This window comes from Silurus meridionalis, chromosome 4, assembly GCF_014805685.1.
Source record: "Silurus meridionalis isolate SWU-2019-XX chromosome 4, ASM1480568v1, whole genome shotgun sequence".
NCBI classification, from domain to species: domain Eukaryota; kingdom Metazoa; phylum Chordata; class Actinopteri; order Siluriformes; family Siluridae; genus Silurus; species Silurus meridionalis.
In genome coordinates this window covers 13,137,503-13,155,462 of record NC_060887.1, presented here as the reverse complement: position 1 = coordinate 13,155,462, position 17,960 = coordinate 13,137,503, and the positions used below count along the sequence as shown (strand labels likewise).

The 17,960-nt window shown below is 36.7% G+C and overlaps 1 protein-coding gene across 2 annotated transcripts in view; it reads left to right on the top strand.

Annotated features, from left to right (window-relative positions):
- ephb6 (eph receptor B6) overlaps positions 1-17,960 on the top strand; it is a 59,652-nt gene that overhangs the window by 9,386 nt on the left and 32,306 nt on the right. For both annotated transcript variants that reach the window (XM_046846863.1, XM_046846864.1), the window contains exon 2: positions 6,128-6,192. In XM_046846863.1, the coding sequence (XP_046702819.1) occupies positions 6,128-6,192 (65 nt within the window). The remainder of the gene's footprint in view (positions 1-6,127; positions 6,193-17,960) is intronic.

Genomic DNA, 17,960 nt, shown 5'->3' with positions numbered 1-17,960 from the left:
AACACCCCATTCCACACATATAAATATAAATATACTGTATATATATATATAAATCTTATCATCAGGTGTCCACAAACATTTCTCCATAGAGTGTATATTTTTATTAAAGTCAGTAGTAATAGTAGTGGTAGTAATACATTATATACATTATAGGCAGGGGTGAATAATTCCTGTCAAAATAAAAGTATTCCTTTTAGTACTTTTCTCCATGAAGAAAAGTACAGACGTTCTGATGAATTTGAATAAACTTGAGTAAGATCTTCCGGGGTTATATTTTAATCATTGATGTGGTTCAATGTTTCATTCTCCTTTGCATCACACCTTTATAAGGAGAGCGTTTTCTACTGTTAAAGGCACACAATGAGAGAATCCTTACTCCACACAAACTCTCACCAAAACCGCACAGTTAGGTTTGTGGTTTCATGAAAGATTATCATTTAATGCAATTTATATTTTCATTTCATGAAATCCATGAAATTTTAATAATAATAAATACTTTGCTAATATCCACAAATGGTAACAGGCTACCTTAAAGAATTATATTCTGAGTATATCTTTTACATATAAATAACATACATGCAACATAAGGCTTTAATGTTTCTACATCATTGGGGTCAAAACGGTCTGGGATAAAGAAAAGGAACTGCTGTTGTGTATGTGGAACGTGTCAGATGTTGCTTTTTGCTGCTGATATTGGGGCATAATTTTTCTGCATTTTTCCTTTTTTTGTAAGGTTAACTGTGATGGAGCGACAACCGACAGAAAACACTCTGTAATGTTTCACACGCAGCTTCATTTCAGCAAAAGGCCCAGTCTGTCTGAATTGGACAGTTTTTTTATTAAAGTGCTATTTGTCCAGTGAAAATCTCCTGCCTGCAGAAATTGAAATTCTTCACGCCTTCCATTTCTAGTTCATACATTTCTAAAAAAGGACAATTTCTTAATTTTGATAAATAGCAGTGGCCCCAGTACTAAACACATGTTGGTCATGTTTTGATGGTTAAGAGCATGCTGTGTAACTTTTTAAGCTTAAAACCTTTTAGAGATGAGCACGCTGAGGCAAACATACAGGAATACTAATTACAAATTTTAAAAGAATTACTGAATGAATAAACTGTGAACAATGTGCGTGTGTGTGTGTGTGTGTGTGTGTGTGTGTGTGTGTGTGTGTGTGTGTGTGTGTGTGTTAGTTGGGCAGTAGATCTGTATCATAAGCATATGGGTGTTGATGTAGAGCATTACAGTTCAATGAGCTTTTTGCTTATTGAGCAAATTATACCTCCATCTGAAAGCCCTGTTTCCTCCATGGAGGAAACTTCTCTGTGTGAAGAGTGACAGGATAAATATTGCGCCTTTTTTTTATTATACCTGCAATCCAAACTTGTTTGTATACACTGAAGAGCAGAAGATATTGACATGAGTATAAAAATGTTAGAAATATTAATAGCTGAAAAATATATATTTTTTAATTCTTCAATATGGTTAAGCAACAAAATGAATGAACAGTGATAAAACATGTCCTGAGCATTTTGTTTACTAAATCTTTCTCACAGAAGGCCTCTCTCTAATTATTATGTTAGACAGAACAAAAACCATTGTGTTTGGGTGTGTGAGTTAAGGCTTGTCCAAATCCTCTATACAGCCGTCACACTGTTGCACTGTGCTGGAAAGATCAGCATTGTGAGAAAGAGTGGGTTGCATATTACAATCAAGCCCTAGACATCATTCGAGTTGCTTTCACACAGCAACTGGCAGTTAGGAGAGGTGGAATACAATGTAAATAAAAATGGAATGAAAATTGAATTACGTTTTATGTGTTATCTTCACAATCCCAGAGAGTCCTAAGCATAAAATTTCAGAGTGGGATGAGGAAATATCCATCATATGGACAAAAGTATTGAGACACATAACTTTTCCAGCCATATGTAGCTCTTCCCTAAACTGTGTCCAAAGTTGGAGCGACACAGCTGTATAGGATGTCTTTGAATACAGTCTGTTCACTTGATGTAAGAGATACAAATCTGTTTCAGCATTACAACGGACCCGTGCACAAAACAAACCCCATAAAGATATTTTGTACATGAGTTGAAGTGGAAGATCTTGAGTGGCCTGCTATAGAGCTCTGACCTCAACCCTACTGAACACCTTTGGAATGAACTGGAACTCTGACTGCACCACAGCCCTCCTCAGAGCACCTATCATCAGTACCTGACTTTACTAACACCATTGGGGCTGAAAAAGCATAAATCTCCACAACCACACTTCCACATCCATCAAGAGTCCACAAACATTTGTACATATAGTGTACATATTATACAAAATTTAAAAGAGTATATATTAGCTTATGTTGATTATATACATTTTAATTGGATTTCATACCAACTAATGGCAACTAATGTTGGCATATTAACGAATAGGTTCTTATATTATCTTATATTATTAATAGGTTTGCAACATAATGGCCCATTTTTTTGTCTTCACTGTTTACATTTTCTTTATTGTCCAAATGGTCTTACAAGCTGACCCTTATAGCATTTCATATGTTTCAGGATTTGTTGTTTTTAAACAATATGCAGCTGTCTGAGACAATTAACGTTTTACATGGTAAAATACATGTTTATTGGGTATTGAATGTAATTCTTTGTTCTCTAAATAATCTTTGGAGAGAGACAGAGGTGGCAAAAGTACACACATCCTTCACTTAAGTAGAAGTACAGATACTAATGTTTTAAAAGACTGTCTAAACTTTTTACTAAAGTTGAAGATATTTGGGCTCTGACATGTACTAGCAATTAATGCGACCTGTTTTAGTGTCATGCTGGTAACTGGATCTCACATCATATTAATATTAGGGCTGTCAATCAATTAAAATATTTAATCCCAACTTAATCACACATTTTTAATCTGTTTATATAATATTCCATAAATGAATACTTCGTTTTTAATACTCTAATCAACATGTACATAGAGAAATATGGATACTTTATGCAAATGTATGATTATTATTATTAGTGAAACCAAACTCTACATAGAGCATGAAGACAAAAAATTCTTGTAAATGTAATTATGGTGTTTTAAATTATGTGAATCATCAGGATACCAAACGGAATCCTTCTATAAGGATTAGAGAATATTCGATGGTTAATTCAAAAGTAAACATTTCCAGCTTTTGTTTCGTATATTTATTATGTCTGTGAGGTAAGTATTCACTGAGATTCAGGTTATATTTATGTGTTTGTGAAAAGAGATGGCAGTGGCGGCAGAGATCTCCCCCCGTCTCTTTTCTTTATTTTACAAAAGCACAATGTTTTGGTGTTATTATGAATGTTTATGAATAAAAGTAGACCCTTTACAGATTCCAATGATGTATTGCACTTATCTGTGTGATTAAAAAGACAGTGTAATTTAAGTTATTTTTGGCATTATGAAGAAAAAATGGCACAAAACACACCGCCGCATTTATCGACCCCAGAGGGTTAATTTCCCAATGCGTGCATCATGGCGGATTTTGATGCTGTTTGCAACTTGCTGCATCAGTAAAACAAATGTTTAGTAAATAAAAGAATTTTTTGGTGGTTTATTTATTTATTTCATATCTGAGTAAAGAAAGAATGTCATGAATAAATGTATGTTGCGCTAAAAGTTTTAATTTCGTCTCATTTTTATTGTTTTTATTTTTTTATTTATATTTTTTTATAAAAAATAGTCAAACAGAAATGCTCGATTAATGCAGCGAGCATTTCTGATCGACCATTTTTATAAAAAAATTAAATAAATACATAAATAAAAATTTTCTGGTAAGTACTGATACCAGAAATATCTACTTAGGTAGTACTGAAGTATTTGTACTTTGTTACTTCCCACCTCTGGAGCGAGAATAACTCTCCATGTATTAGTGTGTCACTTAGTCACTCTCCCCAAGAGCAGGAAGTGTGAAACAAAGCAAAGATGCCTATGCAACATTGTATAGAATTAAATGAAACCAGAAAAATTCAAGCACATTAATACAATCTTTTTTCTTCTCCACCTTTAGTCTTTAGTCTTTAGTACTTTACTGACAGTCATTTCCATATCCCTGAGTTTAGAGTGTAGCTAGTGGAATAGCAGAGAATCAGAAACAATGGAAAGTCATGATTTTGACTATTAATTTGTGTTTCTTATCAAAGCAGCTTGCATCCAGAGGTACCTTTATGCATTGACATTTGGGATTTTAAACATGAAGCAGTACTGATGACTTTTTTGACCTTTTATCAACATCTATACTACACAGTTACTGGCCAAAACTTGTTCATTTGAAAACGCACTTTACTGACACATGAATAATCATGTGTATTTATGTTAGTCACCCTTGAATAAACATTTGGAAATGTCAAAATATTTAAAACAAACCCATTTGGTGCATTGTTAGCATTTTTCTTTTGTGCTCAAAGTTGTTTTGACATGCGACAACGCAGAAGCTGTTCACAACATTGTCATTTGTGCAGAGCAGAAAAAAATCCCAGGTTATAAGATATGTGTTTTCTTTTCTTTTTTTTTCAAATCAGGTCTAGTAACAAGCCCACCTAGGATTTTTTTGGAATCATGATGGGGTCTTATTTTTATTATTCTCAAAAAGATAATGTGATTTGTATATTTGTTTTTTTAAAGTTTCACACTAATATATTGCTTTGTTAAACAGTAAAGAAGTCAGTCAGCCTTGCTTGATTATCATCAATTATCTATATTTACCACAGGCAAAGTTATATAAATTTATGCGCAGGGATTTAGTTGATTAAATCAATGGCGCACGCACAGCATGACTTGCAAATTCATATTTACCAGAAGCCCTGCAGCTGAACAATGCTGCTCCATAAATTCAAACAAGGACTGCTATAATAGCGTCTGACACAAACATGGGTGTAAGAAAATTGCCGAGGCAGGCGGTAAAGTTTTTGATTGTGCCTGCCAGGATGGCGAGGTTTGGATCTGGCTCTCAGCAACCTCCAGATGGACTGAACATATTTTAGCTATGAGCTGAAAAACCTTTACCGAAGCATGGCCCCACTATGGTCCACCTCCATCTGAAAATTCACATTGCTTTCAGTGTTTCACTGCCCTTTCCAGCAGTTTTAAGGGTCATCAGAAAAAAAAAAGAATAAGACTGAAATATCTACAGAAGGATTTCCTGGGTAGAAGTGTTATGAAACAAGCACATGCCCTTTCCTTTTAAGAATAAAAGGAAAAGTTTGTCATTTCTTTCTATCACATAACCATACATGGGTTCTAAAATGTGTTCTGTTCCGTATACTTAATATATATAGACACTTTTTGCAAACTGCTTCTCTGGCTTCTCTTGATAACGATATCGAAGACTCATGAAAGCTGGGGTGAGAGTTGAGCTAATCCCTCAGTGCTTGTTAGAGTTTATTTGAAATCATTTGAGGCTATCTAGTCATTAAATTTGCTAAGTCTGAGAAGATGTTCCTCTAGATATTTTGTGAAGTGTGGTTGTACATAATCATAAGATTTCAGCTCATTCAGCCACAAGGGTGTTAGTAAAGTCAGGTGCTGAGGAGGTCTGAGGGTGCAGTCAACGCTTAAAATCATTTAAAAGGCATTGATTGGCAACAAAAGTATTGGGACACCTAACCTTTTCTGTGGCTCATCTCAAAACCACTAAGCTGCAGGTACACAATGGTAATGGATGTCTTTGGATGCAGAACATTACAAATTTGCATTCACTTGCATTCACAAACCTAAACCAGTTCCAGCTTGGCAATGCCCCTGTGCACAAAGCCAGCTCCCTGAAGACATGGCTTACATGGTTTGGAGAGGAAAATCTTTAGTGGCCTGCTATAGAGCTCTGATCTCAACCATACTGAACATCTTAGGGATGAATTAGAAAACTGACAGAACCGCAGGCCTCCTTACCCTAAATCGGTACCTGACTTTACTACTGTCCTTGTGGCTGATGAACACAAATGTCCACAAGCATGCTTCAAAATCTAGTGAAACATCTTTGGAAATAGCAAAAAGCACATACCATAGTTATGGCAAAGATGTCCGCAAAGTTTTGCCAATATAATGTGTGTGTATATATACGTATAGTTAGATAGATTTTTCAGACATTGCTCTTTCTTTTTTGTAGTGATGCTTCTGGACACTACTGAATCCACGTCTGAACTTGGCTGGACAACTTATCCTGATACTGGGGTGAGTCCTGTTATTGGTGTGTTTGTGTGTCTGTGTGTGTTTGCCTGTGTGTGCATGTGCATCCCACGATTTTGAGTCCTACAATGAATCACTCACTCTCAAAAGGGTAAAACCATTTTGTAAAATTGTTCTAGTAATTAGTGGCGTATAGCAGAAATGTTCTCATAAGGTCAATCTAGCACTCTTATGCTTCATATTCAGCAATCACTTTAAGTTAAACTCATTTCATTGTATATTATAAGAAAAGCTTGAATAAGTGTACATTTAGTAAGGAGTCATGGTCCTTAATGGCCATTGCCTCTGAAATCTCTAAATAAAGGAATACTATACACACATGGTATATGTGTGTATGGTGTGTGTGTTTCACTGGTTTTACAGCTCACATTGTGACTGAGATGTTGTGACCTGGGGCTCAGAATGGGCGATGGAGGAATAAAGATGTAAGGATAGAGACACGAGTTTATTATTAACCTTTATTACTGACAGTCTTCTCAGTTTTTTCCTCTCAAAGGGATCTTCCTTTCTTCTCTCTGTCTCTCTCTCCTTCTGGTTGAATTGCAGTATGTTACACTGGCGATGCCAATAAACCAGTCAGATATGCTGCCTACATGCCCTGGAGCATCATATTGACCAAACTGCAGACAAGCACACTGCTCATCTCTTTTCCTCTCTCACTCAATCTCTCTTTTATTGACCTTTTCTCTTATGATTATATAGTGCCACATACTAAATACTCTACTTACAACATTAATCTTTATTTTTGTTTCGCTTTATTTTTCTTCCCCAAATCCTTTTCTTCTTGCCCGTTTCTTGTCCTATCTCTTTTGTTGTTTGTTCTGCAGCCTGTTAATCTATCCATCTGTGCTTTTATATAATCCCCTCCTCGATTCTCTCACGCCCCTCTCAATCTGCCTACTTGTTTTTTTAACACCCGTTCTCCCGCTCTAGCTGCCAGTCTCCATCTTCTCATCCCCTCTTCTGTCCCTCAGCATTCATTTGAATCAATCACACATCTCTGTCTTGTTGGCATCCCCTTCTCTCTTCCATTTGTCCGTCCTTTTTATCTCTTTCTCATGTGCCAGTTGTTCCCTGTCTCTGTGCGATCGTGTCTGTTTGAGTTTGTCCTGGTGAGACTTGGTGTATGTTCCGGAAATTTCTGTTCACTTTGCATCATGCCGCTTTGAGAGGATTCTCCGGTTGAGTCATCACTCCGGTTCAGCCTTTAACATTTCAAATGAACTAAAATTGACAAATGTTGATGTTTGCATGATCATCAACCATCCTCACAACAACGTGGTTTTTTTTTCTCACTGCATTTCCCTTCTGTTTGGTGAGGAAATGAATAATAGTGAGTTTTCAGGCCATATTTTTCATGCACATGACACAAAAAAGGTGTAAGATTTGGCACATATGCAGGCGACAAATATTCTTGGGATTTTCATCATTAAAGCAGGTGGTAACCTGATAAAAAGTGGTGTAAATGTAAAAATGGGCTTAGGTAAGAATGAATGGATGTTAAAATTAGGTGTGGCTAGATAAATATTTAAACATATCAGTTTCTTTAAAGACATACTGCATCATTTAATCACAAACTCATGCTTGAGTCAGTCCTTTTTCTTCCCAGGCACTAGACTATGCTATAAGCAGTGTTGGGCAGTAACGCGTTAGCGGTACTTTTGACAGTAACTAAAACTGTAATGCGTTACTTTTAAAAATAAAGTAACTTCGTTACCGTTACCGTATGGTGCGTTACCCGTTACTTTTTTAAATGAATGAATTTCGGCTGAAGTGTAGCCTACAGTCTAACCTGTTTACAGCAGAGACGCATTGTAGGATTGGTGGATTACCGGATTACCCTCTGTATACACGAAGAAGAAGCACTGTGGGCGTGTCTCCGTTTATTCAGGTCTGTGCGGCAGTAATGGCGAGTCAAGGTGCGAGCAAGACGAGTTTCTCAAAGTGGAAATATGCTCATTATTTCACTTTAGTTGAGTATAAAGACAAAAACTTTTTAGTCAAATGTAAGCTGTTTCTTTCTGGTTCGAAGCTCGTATCTACTGCGATAAACAGCAACTCCAATTTGTTGAAACTCCTCCAGGAACTCCATGCTAGAAGCTAGAAGCTAACCCGGTGTTTTGTTCTACATTGTTGATAGTTTTCATACTTCAGCTGTGAAAGGAACATTTTTAAAAGCTCAACACAACAGCAGAAGCCACTTTAGTTTTTGATTGTGAATATATTATTCAGCTTGTTTTGTTATTTTTTCAGAAATCCTTGTGATATATTCAGTTTGTGCTGGTCTGACTTTAATAAAATAATGTTTAAAAATTACTTTGTGTTTAAGTCAGTTTTGTGTTTGTGTAGACCATAACGCATAAAAGGGCATTAATGGGAACATTAAAGAACGTTCTTTGAAAAATAACTCAAAAGTTACTTTTAACAGTACCACATTACTTTTTGGGGTAAGTAATCAACAAAGTAACTAAGTTACTTTTTGAATGAAGTAACGAGTAACTGTAACTAGTTACTATTTTTTAGTAACTAGCACAACACTGGCTATAAGTATCCTGTGTCCTGTGTACATCCCCAGTGCAATGTAGGAAATGGGAATTCTAAAGTTTCAGTTTGAAATTCTATTTTTGTGAAATTCAGAAGTTATTTCATGTTCACATTATATAATTTAAAAACAAATTATTTGAGTTTTGTTACATCCTGTTCCTCTAATGGCTTGTCAGATTTAAACAGCAGAGCTAACTGTACATTCACCAGACCAGATAGCAAAATTCTTGCTATCTGAAAAAAAAAAAACGTTCATCTGGCCCACATACCGCGTGGAATGATGGCACTTTTGCGGTCAGCTCCTGTTTGCCAGATTTGTGCCACAAGTAAGCCAAAGGACTGTTGACTGTCAACCATAAATAAAACAAACCAACCAGAATTGTCCCAAATCTGGCCCACATTTATTTTGGCCCAGATGCGGCCCAGATCCAACATCTTGTTCCGGCCCACATACCACGTGTAATGATGGCACTTGGGCGGTCTGCTCCTGTTTGCCCGATTCGGGCCACAAGAAAGCCTTAGCATTGCTGCATGTAAACAAACCAAATAAACAAAAACTGGCCCTATTATGGGCTAAAGTGGATTTTTATTATAACCAATGTCTTCCCCACATTTCTCATGTGGCACACATGCTGCATGGAATGTTAGCATTTTAGCAGTGGTCTGCAATTAGGCCACTGCACAGCTACATGTTAACTAACAATGAATCAAATAAACCATAAATGTACATTATCTGGCCCACACTAATCCATAAGTAAGAGTTATCCATTAACATACTGTAAAGAGAAATGTAAAAATGGCCTAGCTTCTTTTTCTTCTTTCGCCTGCTTCCATTAGGGGTCGCCACAGCGGATCATCCGTTTCCATACCCCCCTGTCCTCTACATCTGCCTCTTTCAACCCAACTACCTGCATGTTTTCCTTCACCACATCCATAAACCTCCTCCTTGGCTTTTCTCTAAAAATGGGCGATCAGAAATGTTTTGAAAATATATACATTGTAATTTACATATTTATTAATATTGGCAATGAAAATCCAGTACATTATAACATTTCCAAAACATTACTTTATTGCATCACCTTATCAATCCAACCATGGCAGCCCTCCCAAAAACAACAACAACAACAACAACAACAACAACAACAACAACAACAACAACAACAACAACAAAAATAACAGAATGTTTGCTAAGATGTGCAAAAGTAAAAAAGAAATAAACTGCTGTAACAATTAAAGTAAACACTACAGCAACTGTGACAAAATGAACATTTATTGTCCTTGACTGGGCCCATCAGCATCATAACCATCCTGCATGCCTGTAAGAAAAACACAACTAAATTAATTAACATCATCACTTCCCTTTTTTTTAATTGATTCTCTTTTTCTATAAATATCTTTACAATTTGTTCAATGTAGCATTGTAGCATTGTAATTTTGTTCAAGCAAACCCTACCAACATTTATTTTTGCTTGTTTGTTTGAACTTCAAGGAACAAATAGTTACACACGTAGCAAAAATGAAGTACTGTAACTGACTTACAGGACCCTTGGACCGCATGTTTTCGTTCATCTCTTGCTCTTCTCCCTCATACTCTGTAGCTTACCAGATAAAGCCATTTTTATGAGGCTTCCACTTCTTGGTCTGTGGCTGTCATTTCTGACAGTCCCTGAAAAAAAATTGTAAAGCCACCAATGAACTACACAACTTTAGTACCGTAATTTCCGGACTATTAAGCGCACCCAAATATAAGCCGCACCCACTGAATTTGACAAAGATTTTTATTTTGAACATAAATAAGCCGCACCTGTCTATAAGCCACAGGTGCCTACATTGAAACTAATGAACTTTACACAGACTTTAATGAAAGACAGTGCCTGTTACACGGCTTGTATCTAAACAGTAGCCTACCAAGAAAGTCATTGTTCACTGTCTTCCTCCTTCCTTTTACAACAATTACTCTCGAGAGTTTATCTTTTGGCATCTGCGTGCGTTTAAAAATCACCATCGGTGAATCTTTTCTCCCGATGCCGTGCAGCTCAGAACACAGGTGAAGTGTGTGTTTCATGCCCGGTTGTTTTCAGAGTGACGAATGATTCGTATTTCCTGTAGACAGTCCGAGTGAGCGGCAGGTCAAACGTCAGAGGAACATCATCCATATTTATGATGTGGTGCGGCCTGATTCAGTGGGAGCGCATCTGATTTAATATAAAGAGTTTCATTGGTTCACCTGAACCCGTTCTGCAATTTCATTGGTCTAATGTTATGGGGCTCAGTTTTTTGGCTTGAAGTTTGTGAAACCGGGAAAAAACCTGGAAAAATCCATAAATTAGCCGCTTTGTTGTTTGGGCCGCGGGGTTCAAAGCGTGGGGAAAAAAGTTGCGGCTTATAGTCCGAAAAATACGGTAATAATAATTTAAATTTGTTAAACTGACAATCAATATATATTAGAGATTGGTAAAATTTACAGATTTGCATCAGTACATCGGCACTGATGTATTGTATCATGATGTATCGTTTAAAAAATAATTGCATCGGTAAAACGATTTATTTATATATAATTATTAGTAGATGCACTATACCTTTATTATTTACAAAGATGGAAATTATTTGTGAGCAATATTTTATATGTAGATTGATTTCTCTTCCCTAAACTGTTTCCCAAGCATGTTCTCTTCTGTTCACCACTGCTGCCACAGGTATCATGCCCATTCAAACTAAGGCAGGATTTTTTTGATTACACATAGGCTTAACACACTTTAATCAATAAAGTTGGATTTACGTTGGATGGACGATATTCGCAAATATGTATTATGTATATGTAATATGTATAAATATGTATTCGTCTTTTTATTAAAATTAAAATGTTAATATATGTATTACAATCAACTAGCAAAACATATGACAAATAAATGCTATTTTTCACTACCAAAAAGGCTCACACACAGAATATGCCCTAATTTAATTTATGTCTTTTATATGTCTTTTATAACTTACCGTAATAAAATAAGATCATAAAAGCTTTAAATTATGGCATATTTTTTGAACCATAAAAATAAGTGAACTATCTGTATCATATTGAATTGCAGAGCAGAACTTTTTCCATCATTTTGCATCGAATTGCATAGTATAATAGTTGCATCGCATAATATTTTTATTTGATAATATATAATATTTGCTGTGCATCAAACATGCAAGAAAAAAAGAATGGACTCATTAGACTGGTGTAACAGTAATTACCATTAATGACATCTTTAAGCTGCAGTCTGTGGAAAGCTGTTTTGCCATTGATGCTTGAGTTGTTTGGCAAGGGAATTGGTAAAACAATGCTTCATACCTTGCCAAAAGCTATCCTTAATGTCAACTCCACCGATGGCACTTAACGCAGTAATCTGAAAAATTCAAAATTCATTTAAAATCCATGGATACATGTTTGATATAAACGTCTAATCACATAAAAAAAAGTTATGTAGTCCTGTCCTCATTGCTGGATACTGGCTTTCAAAATAGCTAATCTGTTGTACAATTACAAAAGTGTGGCATTAGAGCTAAATGACATGTGACAGCTATTAGATGGCAAAAAAGACATATCAAAGATGTCCTCTCCCTGAATTTGGACAAACTGCACATCCATAAGCTCTGTAATATATTCACAGTAAGATTCTAATTGTTAAAAGATCACAATCTCAATTCAAACACCTAATATACCTATGTCTAGGAATGTCTAGTAAATTTTCCAGCTTTCCTCCCCTTCCTGGATCATAAGAGAAATGCAAAATGCCAAAATGTGTTGCCCAGTCTCTCAAACAACCTGCTACATCTTTGGGATTATCTTCCCTTTCAACAACATGGCTATCTTCATCAGTTGTTGATTCACTTTCCCCATCACACTCTGATCCAATCTTTGGTATGTTCTTCATCACAACATTTCTCTACACTACTTTCCTCATCATTCGATGCTTCCAACACCCGGGCAACTCTTTAAACAGCCCTTTTCCCCTAAATTGCTGAGAGTGATATTCCACTTTTCTTTCTCAATGACACAGTAATTACACCACCACTTACTTTTTGAGAATTAGTCAACCTGGTAACAACCAGGTAATCTGAAACAGAAATAAGATTCAATGTTTTAAATGAATATGCTATGGTACTAGAGTATTACTGCAGTTTACCTTAATGGAAATAGTGAACTTCCCACTCTATAATTAAGCCCACCAAGCAAATGTCTGTAACATATAACATTGACTGTTAAGGTCAAAAACATTACACAAAACAATACACCATAAAAGCTTAATGCAGGGCAATTTCCTATTTCACAATTCAACCAACTGTATGTATAAAGGAATTAAATCCAGAACCAACTATACAAACATGAATGTGAAAATACATTATACTTATATAAATAATGCTCTTTATTCTATACTAAGACATTAGCTAAACCCTTACAGACTAGAATAGATTTCAGTGTAGGAGGCATTCACTTATTCACTGAATATATGTAAAGAGATGAGACTTGTGAACTAATTTCTGTACCCTATACATGTTCATGTTAGGTGACAAATAAATGAAAGAGACTCATAATCAGAAGATCATGCACATTTCCTTTAATCATTAATGATCAAAACATCACTACTTAATTAGACGTTGCAGTGTATCATAGGTAAAATTTACACAACAAGGCATAACAACTCCTGTCATACTGCCCTAATCACTCCTCCTCAATGCAAGATAAATTCAAACATATTTTTGAATGCAATATGCCCAAAGGAGAGCAAATCTGACGTTAAAGGTGAAACAAAGTGTAAGTAATCCCCATATGGCATAGGTCGTTATTCCAATAGAAGTGAAATTAATCAGTAAAAATGTAATTTACATACATTAAATTTGCTGCTAGCAAGTTTCATTCATTCTATTTCTCTGCAAAAAACATTTATTTAAAAATATTTTCTATGAATTACCAGAGGTAAAGAGATTAATTGCCCAAATAACGTAACTAATTTCTTCACAAATTCAATGTGTATGCTATCTTGCTAATTTGCTGAATTATCACTAATTCTAATAACATGCAGATTCCAACTTAATATACATATCATTTATATGAATAAATGGTAAATTGTCAGGGTGTGGACCATGAGCCGAAAGCGGGAGTAGCTCTATCATGTTTAGTTTAAGTGCTCAGTACATAGACAGTGGAAGAAGAGCTTTACGAACCTTGATGCATGAGGAGTCCTAAACGTGGGTGTAATCCTCGGAACGAAAGTAATCCACGGGGGGGAATGTAATCCACGGAATGAGTGTACTCCACGAAGAAGTGTAATCCATGGAACCAGCAGGGAATGCTGGCTTGAACAAGGTCGGTGTCCATAGCAATCGAGTAGGTCCGACACGAGATACCTGTCTCTCGTTAATGCCGGGAGCTCGGAATGAAAGTAATCCACGGGGGGATTAGGTGCCCCTCCATGTGCGGCACCTGATGCCCCAAAACCACCCACACCAGGTGGGCCAGGGCACTCTGAGGAAGGCCACACCAACCGTCTAGGGCCGAAGGAGGAGGCCTGGAACTCACCGCCAAGAAACCAGGGAAGAATGGAAGGGCCCAAGGCGGAGCGATGCCGTCTGTGAAGGTCTGGAACAAGCCCGGAGGCAGAGCAACGTTCGTGGCGGAGAGCAGGGGCTGAGCGATGTCCTCGGCGGAGATTACAGACTGGACGACCCCTGGGCGGAGATCAGAGGCGGAGAGATGCCCTCGGTGGAAATCAGGGGAGACTGACACCCTCGGTGGAAATCGGGGGCCGAGTGAAGCCCACGGAGGAGTCTGGAGGCCGTGCGACACCCACAACAGAGTCCAAGGCAGCGGAATGAGGTCCCCCTCGCGGTAAGGCGGCTGAGTGGCACCCCTGGCAGGACACTGGAGCTGAGAGGCACCCTCGGTGGAACACTGAAGCGGAGCGGCACCCTCGGCAGGACACTGAAGCAGAGCGGCACCCTCAGCAGGACACTGGAGCTGAGCGGCGCCCTCGGCGGAAACCCTGAAGTGGAGCGGCACGCGCTGAGGAACCCGGGAACAAAATAAAAATAAAATAAAATAGGGGACAAGTTAGGCTTATACCATGATTATCCAATGCTGACTGTGCTGTATATTTGCCAAAAGTGGACCAAAATGTTATCAATTATTTGGACAATATTTGCAATTTTATATGTGAGCCAGTTCAGGCTCACTCTCACATTAGCACTGTGCCATACCTTTGCCAAAACTGGCCCAGATACGTTTTAGAATAATTGAGCCACATTTGTGGCATTATATGTGGGCCACTTCATGCTCACTCCAACATTTTTTTACCGCTTTGCAGGACAAATAGATTTAAAAATTCTTTTGTACCAGTTGCTATTGGGTTTTTAAATACTTAAATATTTTTTTTTTATTTTTATTTATTTATTTATTTTTCTTCTTCTTTGTATTGTTTGTTGCTGTGCGTATGGATTCTGCTGGCTGTGAAACAAATTGACCCACGGGGATAATAAAGTTGACCTAACCTAACCATTAGCCAGTGCTTATTCTTCCAAATATTTGCCACAACTGGCCCGGATAAATTTTAGGATAACTGGGCCACATTTGTGGCTTCATATGTGGACCCCTTCAGGCTCACGCTCACATTAGACAGTGCTCACTGTGCCATATCTTTGCCAGAACTGTCCAAAACAATGTCCAAAAAGGTATCTGGGCCACAATTGCTAAACCATATGTGGCCCCGATACGTTTTAAGACATCTGGGCCACATATGGTTCAGACACTGCTCATTTTAGGACATCTGGGCCACATATGGTTCAGCAAATGTGGCCCAGTTATCCTAAAACATATCTGGGGCAGTTTTGGTAGGATATGGCACAATAAGAATTTGCCGTTGTGGGCGTGAAGGGCGTAGACCTGAATTGGCAAACATCTAATGGCAAATGACAAATGTGGCAGTTATTTTACAATTAATCTGGGCCAGTTTTGGCAACGTTATAGCACATTTAGCACCAACTAACATGGGAGTGAGCCTAAAATGTTCCACATATAATACCACAAATGCGGCACAGTTATTATAAAAATCTGTCAGGACAAGTTTTGGCAAAAATGTGGTACAATCAATCAGTGCTTAGTGTGCCATATAATTGCCACAACTGGCCCAGATATGTTTTAGGATAACCATTTGTGGACCACTGTACTTAAGTAGATTTTTTTCTGGTATCATTAATTTACTTCACTATTTATTTTTCAGACAACTTTTTACTTTTACTCATTACATTTTTTCTGCATTTTTAAAAAGGCTCGTTACTTTAGTATTAATGTATTTGGTGTAATGTAAATTTTTTTCCTCCTCATTGCGCACCGTTTTCAGACCATTAGCCTATTTCCTGTCATTGCACAGCTTTTTCAATCTACCACTGGTGTATCATTTCCTGTCTCTCACACACCACTGACGTAGATTAGTTTATGAAGTTAACAATGAGCAGGCAGAAGGTAACAAGAAGTCTGGGGTTAACGTGGATGAGACAGAGGGAGTCAGCGATTTAAATGTCATCTGATCATCATCATCTTCTCTCTTCTTGTGTTCTATATGGTGGTTGTTTAGCCTAAATACATGTTTTAGGCAACCAAATTTTATATTCATTTTGTATTAATGTATCAATTAAGGCTGTCAAAATGCAAAATAATTTTAACGGCACTGTTTTTTTTAACAGGCAATTAATGCAGCGTGCATTTCTGTTTGATCATTTTTAATGAAAATATGTATAAATAAATAAACTAATTATTATAAAAGAGGTGAAATTAAAACCTCTAGCGCAACACACGTTTATTCATGATGTCTTTTCTTTGCTCTGATATAAAAAAATTAAAAAATAAATAAGAAAAAACAATTTTAATCAGTAAACATTTGTTTCACTGATGCGCCAAGTTTCAAATCAGCACCGAAATCTGCCATGATGCACACAATTATCCATCTGGAGGTCGACAAACGCACCGACACGTTTTGTGGCATTTGTTTCTCATAACGACGAAAAGAACAGAAATGACTGTCTTTTTTGACCGTACAGATAAGAGCAATACATCATTAGAATCTGTAAAGAATCTACTTTTATTTGTACACACTCATAATAACAACAAAACATTGTGCTTTTGTAAAGTAAATAAAACGGACAGGTTGCATTTTCTGCTGTCTCTGTTTCCTCTCTTCACGGACACACAAATATAATAACCAGAATCTCACTGAATACTTGCCTCACAGATATAATAAATATATGTATAGAAAACTTGAAAAGTCTTCTTTTAAATTAATCAATTCACTTCGAATACAAATATTCTCTGATTATGTAATCCATATGAAAGTTATAAGAGGTGCAGTTTCTCCGGTATCACCTCATTAACCGTCGCGTGGAAACATAGAAAATGTTCCGTTTGGTGTCCTGATCATTTACCAGAGGTGGCAAAAGTACACACATCCATTACTTAAGTAGAAGTACAGATACTCATGTTTTAAAATACTCGGGTAAAAGTTGAAGTATTGATTATACCTTTTTACTTAAGTGAAAGTAAAGAAGTCTTGGCTCTGACATGTACTTAAGTAAAAAGTAGTTATTACTTCTACCTGTTTTAGCTGTTAACTGGACCTCATCATATTAATATTTGACAGACAGACAGACAGACAGACAGACAGACAGACAGACAGACAGACAGACAGACTGATAGATAGATAGATGGATAGATAGATAGATAGATAGATAGATAGATAGATAGATAGATAGATAGATAGATAGATAGATAGATAGATAGATAGATAGATAGATAGATAGATAGATAGATAGATAGATAGATAGATAGAGATAGAACATTGTCATTGCATATCACAGGTACACAGCAACGAAATGCAGTTTGGCATCTACCAGAAGTGCAAAAAGTAGCAATCGTGCAAATAGTGCAGATAAATATGTATAAATATGTAAAATTGTATGTACAGCATGTGATATATATGTAAGAATATGTACAGTGATTAAATATAAAGGCTGTAACAATGCAGAGATGTGTGGACATCATTAAGAGCCTTTGCTATGTTTCCACACGGACAGTTAATGAGGTGATACTGGAGAAAGTGCACCTCTTCAAGTTAAGAAGCTTTTATATATATATAATCATAGACATTTTACAGATTTCAATAATGTATTGTTTTTAT